Consider the following 5,398-nt stretch of genomic DNA (forward strand, 5'->3'; position numbering starts at 1 on the left):
GGTGTGAGTGGGTGTGTGGGTGTGGGTGGGTGTGTGGGTGTGAGTGGGTGTGTGTGTGTGGGTGTGAGTGTGTGTGAGTGGGTGTGTGTGTGTGTGTGTGAGTGTGTGTGTGTGAGTGTGTGTGTGTGAGTGTGGTAGGGAGCCCTGGGAGTGGGAAGGGGTCCACTGGGAAAGGGGTGGGAGGACAGGGGAGTGGGTGGGTGTGAGTGTGTGTGAGTGGGGGTGTGTGTGTGTGTGTGAGTGTGTGTGTGTGAGTGTGTGTGTGTGAGTGTGGTAGGGAGCCCTGGGAGTGGGAAGGGGTCCACTGGGAAAGGGGTGGGAGGACAGGGGAGTGGGAGTGGAGTGCAAGAAGCTGGGCTGGCCAGGCTGTGCGTGGAGAAGGGCCTGGGGACCTGGGGAGAGAGAAAGGGGGTGTGGAGGAGAGGAGAGTTCCCTGTGGCTGCTTCCGGGCTGGGCTAGGTGAGAGGGGTCAGAAAGAGGGGGCGCTGGCTAGGGCCTTTAGGGTTTAGACTTAGAGGCTGTAGAAGCAGGAGAGAAAGAATTGCCCCAACTCTCTCCCCCCTCTGTGGGCCCATAGCATTTGGGTATCAAAACCGCAGGCCAGACCTGGCCCGGTAGCTCAGTTGGTTAGGTGGTGTCCGAATACACCAAGGTTGCAGGTTCGACCACTGCCAGGGCACATGCACGAATCAACCAATGAATGAATAAATAAGTGGAACAACACATCGATGTTTCTCTCTTCTTCCCCCCCCCCCCTAATTAAAAAACAGCAGCAACAACCGCAGGCCCGGCCTTTGGCCTTCGCTGTTCCCACCCTGCTCCCTTCCCCACGAGGGCTGTGCCGCCCCTCTCTGGACCTCCTCTCTTCGCCCTCCTTCCCCTTGGCAGACACCCGGCTTCTTGTTTGCTATTCTCCCCACCCCCTCACTTTCCTGCTTCCTTTCTCTCCGCTTCCCCTCTTTTGTTCGCTGCCCCCTTTTGTTCATCTTGTCTGGGTGTTCCTGCCTGTTTCTCCCTGTCTTTATGCTTTACTTCTCAGGCAGCCATTGCCTGGGCCGCCCCTGGGTGTGGTCCCCACCGCACTCTCACACTCGCCTCAAGGGCTACTTTTACTCCCGGGTGAGTGTGTGCTGCAGAGATTCTGGCCCTGGGTCCTGTGTGAGGAGGGTTATCTGGCGCCAGAGGGGTTGTGCCGGGAGACCCAGCAGGCAGGGCCGGGGAGAGGAAGGTGGCCTCTACCGCTGGTCCTCGGCCTCACGGCTCCCTGCCCCCACTCCTTGGCAGGAAGGAAGCGGCTAAGGCTGGAGACACCGGTGAAATGAATCATCCGGAGCCTAGGGGGCGGTGTCCCTGGAGGGATGAGGTCACCGCTTGCCAATTAGAGAGCAGCCCCTCTACCTCTCTAGGGCGAGGCTGTGAGCCCCTCGACTCCCCAGCAGCTGCCCAGAAACGGAGTGGGTGGAGGTATAAGAACCAGAACTCTGTCTGCAAACCCTGCCCCGCCTCTCCTGTCCTCGGGCGCTACTCCAATCCGGAACCCAGGCCGCTAGCCTACATCTCTGGCCTCACCAAGTCCCTCTCGGGGCTACTTCATGGGTTGGTCTGAGAATTAAAATGAGTTTTTGTGTGTAAAGTACTTAGAGTAGCACAAGGAAAACTACGCTGCTGTCAGTCTTCCCTCTCCAGGGTCCAGATCCTCTCATTTCTCCACAACCCATCCCTCTGCCCACCTCTCGCCTATACTTAAGTATTTGAAAAACCAGAAGCCAGCCTTTGTAGAAAATGTTTCCACTGATCTGCTCTAGATTTGACTGAGCCCAGGGTGGAGTACCCAGTTCTGGAGAGAGAGAGAGAGAGAGAGAGAGAGAGAGAGAGAGAGAGAAGGTCTGGGAATAGGAAATGCCCAGAATGGCCTGGGGATGGGTGGGGTACACCAGGCCTAACTTGAGGTGGGGCTTGCTTTTCAGGCTGGCAGTGATGGCGCCAAGATTGGGAACTGCCCCTTCTCCCAGAGACTGTTCATGGTGCTCTGGCTCAAGGGAGTCACCTTCAACGTCACCACCGTTGACACCAAGAGGTAGGCCCACTTCTGTTCCTCTAAACACCCTTTGTGCTCACACACACACACAGTCACCTGTGTCTTCCATCCTGAACTTTTCCCTTCTACCAAGAGCCCCTTTCTCTTCCCACCTCCCTCCATCTCCTTTTCCTGGTCCTCTCTGACCCCCTTTTCAAGCCCGATGCGTGGCCTCTCTCTCCTACAGGCGAACTGAGACAGTACAGAAGCTGTGCCCAGGAGGGCAGCTCCCTTTTCTGCTGTATGGCACCGAAGTGCACACAGACACCAACAAGATTGAGGAGTTTCTGGAGGCAGTGCTGTGTCCTCCCAGGTATTGGGGCACTGGGAAAGGGGAGTGGGGGGAGCTGGGAGACTCTGAAGAAATAAAAAACAGATGGCGCCCTGGCCGGTTACTCGGTGGTTAGAGCGTCAGCCCAAGAACCAGGTTCGAATCCTGGTCAAAGGCATGTCCCTGGGTTGCAAGTTCAATCCCTGGCGAGCAGGAGGCAACCAATCGATGTGTCTCTCTCACATAAATGTTCCTTTTTTTTCTCTCTTTCTCCCCCTCCCCCTCCCTTCCACTCTCTCTAAAAAATCAACGGGAAAAATATCCTCACTCCTTGGGGTGAGGATTGAAAAAAAAACAAACAAGCCAGATGGTGATGGGGCTGAGGCTCCTCCCAGTAGGATTCCTTATTTCTCCCCTTGGCTTTCAGGTACCCCAAGCTGGCAGCTCTGAACCCTGAGTCAAACACAGCTGGCCTGGACATATTTGCCAAGTTTTCTGCCTACATCAAGAACTCAAACCCAGCACTCAATGACAGTGAGTCCTGTGGTTAGAGGCCCGGGTCCCGGGAGGAACGAGAGATCCAGGGGATGGGAGGCATTTGGAGCACCTAGGAATTCAGATCTCAACATCAAGGGAGATGTTTTTGCTTAACTCCCATCTCTCCTTGCATTCTCATTGGCCACGACTCTTGAGCATCTCTCATTTTTTCCCTGGCCTCTTCTGCCGACTGGGGTCATTAGTTGGGTTGGCTTGGCTGCTTGCCTGTTTTCTGGCAGAACAGGGTTATGCTTAAGAACAGTGACTCTAGCCCTAGCTGGTTTGTCTCAATGGATAGAGTGTTGGACTGAAAAGTCCCGGGTTCGATTCTGGTCATAGGCACATGCCCAGGTTGTGGACTCGATCTCCAGTGTGGGGCATGCAGGAGGCAGCCAATCAATGATTCTCTCCCATCATTGATGTTTCTATCTCTCTCTCCCTCTCCCTTCCTCTCTGAAATCAATAAAATATATTTTAAAAAGAAAAGAAAAGAATAAAAAAAGAACAGTGACTCTAGATCCAGACTACCTGAGTACAGATCCTCCTAGTTGGGTGACTTCGGGCAATTCATTTAACCTCTATAAATCTATTTCCAGATCTATAAAATGAGCATAACAATACCTATTTTGTGGGTTGATGTGAGAATTAAATGAGTTTTTGTATATAAAGTGCTTACAATAACAGAAAGCTAACTGCATTAGCTATTGTTAATTTGGACGGGCCTAGCATTAGTATTCATCCTCTCACCCCAACCTGCCCCCTGAACCTTCTAGGATTGGACTGTGTCAATCATTTGATGCTCTTGCCAATGCCCTCTCTTGTGCAGACCTGGAGAAGGGGCTCCTGAAAGCCCTGAAAGTTTTAGACAATTACCTGGCATCCCCTCTCCCAGAGGAAGTGGACGAGACCAGTGCTGAGGACGAGGGCATCTCTCAGAGGAAGTTTCTGGATGGAAATGAGCTCACTCTGGCGGACTGTAACCTGCTGCCAAAGCTCCACATAGTGCAGGTGGGTGGCCACGGTGGGAGGAGAGGATGGCCGCTGGGATGGCTTCCCGTGACGACCACTGCAACGGTGATTTCTTTCTTAGGGCGGTTTCCATAGATTGCTGCTAATAGTAAATGCCACCCCTTCCTTCTCAGCGGTCATTGCCCACAAGACTTGCTTGTGAAAATTACATTCCAAGATACAAGCTGGGTGCAAGCCGGCTGGCGGAGAGGAACACATCCCAGTGTTACTTTCAAGAATGCTCTTCCTGCCACTGGCACTGCCAAATCCCCAGGCCAGACAGGGCAGGCTCTTCCTACAATCAAAGCTTTAGCTCCTCATAGCTTCGGTTTCCACCTCCTCTTGTGGAAGATGAAAACTGTTGGTTCCCATCTTTTGTCACAGCCTTAAAGCTATGGTTTTAGTTTGTGAAATCTGGGCCCGATGTCCGTCTGCCACAGAGCTGCGTATTGAACACTGAAAGGCAAAGTGGTGTGATGATTAGTCCTTGCCCCCAATGAAACAAAGAGAAAAGTCGCTGTGGAAATTTCAAGAGAAAAATTTAATCGTTTGTAATTTATAGCTCAATAAAACCAAGAGGAGAAAAGTAGTACCATTGGAATTGGTCTGAAAAGGGGCTTGTTATCAGTAAGTAGAGAGGAAAAGTGAAGACAGTATAGGACAATAAAGAGTTAAGAAAGCCAATTGGAGCAGATGATTCACGTGGCAGGTCAGAATCACAGGAAAAAGAGCTGGACAGCGGAGACTTAACGCCTGGACAAGAAGGCTGGGATAAGAGAAAGACCGCAGCGGGGCAGCCCAGTCTGGCTTCCCTGAGGCTAATGTCTGTTCCTCTCCTCCCCACCCAGGTGGTGTGTAAGAAGTACCGCGGCTTCTCCATCCCCGAGGTGTTCCGGGGAGTGCATCGGTACCTGCGCAATGCCTATGCGCGCGAGGAGTTCGCCTCCACCTGCCCCGACGATGAGGAGATCGAGCTGGCCTATGAGCAAGTGGCCAAGGCCCTCAAATAAGCTCCCTCCCCTCCATTTCCCCCCACAAAGGCCCCGGGTGGTTTCCCTTGGCTACCCAAGGGACACACTCCAAAATGCCCAGTGGGCAGTGAATTCTGGAGACTTGTGCAGGACTGCCTGGGGGGTGGAGGGAAGGATGGGGGATCTGGGTGAGATTTTTATCGTGGGGGGTGGGGGTTGGGACTGATTGGTAGGACAATGTATTTCAGTAATAAAATACAGAATGAAAATCTAGTGTTGTGATCACACAAAGGGGGCTTGAAATGTGGGAAACCCGAATGCAGGGTGGGTCAGTGACCTTGAGCTCCGGGCAGAAGCCAGGAATTAGAAGAAGGGTGCTTGCGGTGATTTGGCCATTTTTACTGCCAGTCCATTGTCGCGTTGTCTCGTGGGTCCGTGCTGCGTTTGCTACCCAGCCTGAAGGGGCGGCCATGTCTGGGTGGGCCTGTGCAACGCTCGCCGGGCGGGGCCCAGTTCCGAGAAGGGGGGCGGGGT

The 5,398-nt window shown here is 53.3% G+C and overlaps 1 protein-coding gene across 1 annotated transcript; it reads left to right on the forward strand.

Moving 5' to 3' along the window:
- The first annotated feature begins 1,927 nt into the window (after positions 1-1,927).
- On the forward strand, positions 1,928-5,137 carry CLIC1 (chloride intracellular channel 1). The gene is made up of 5 exons (XM_014534469.1): positions 1,928-2,077; positions 2,265-2,390; positions 2,776-2,882; positions 3,712-3,893; positions 4,742-5,137. Exons 1-5 carry the CDS (start codon positions 2,022-2,024, stop codon positions 4,901-4,903), a joined length of 633 nt encoding a protein of 210 aa, XP_014389955.1. The 5' UTR covers positions 1,928-2,021; the 3' UTR covers positions 4,904-5,137.
- The last annotated feature ends 261 nt before the right edge of the window (positions 5,138-5,398 follow it).

This window comes from Myotis brandtii, unplaced genomic scaffold (assembly GCF_000412655.1).
Source record: "Myotis brandtii unplaced genomic scaffold, ASM41265v1 scaffold130, whole genome shotgun sequence".
In the NCBI taxonomy this organism is placed as follows: Eukaryota; Metazoa; Chordata; class Mammalia; order Chiroptera; family Vespertilionidae; genus Myotis; species Myotis brandtii.

What these genes read in the sequence shown, in the direction of transcription:
- CLIC1 (XM_014534469.1), top strand. Translation starts at nt 2,022, where the DNA reads ATGGTGCTCTGGCTCAAGGGAGTCACCTTCAACGTCACCACCGTTGAC. An exon ending in GCAGTGCTGTGTCCTCCCAG is followed by an intron (nt 2,391 to 2,775) that starts GTATTGGGGCAC and finishes CTTGGCTTTCAG; the next exon opens with GTACCCCAAGCTGGCAGCTC. An exon ending in AAACCCAGCACTCAATGACA is followed by an intron (nt 2,883 to 3,711) that starts GTGAGTCCTGTG and finishes TCTCTTGTGCAG; the next exon opens with ACCTGGAGAAGGGGCTCCTG.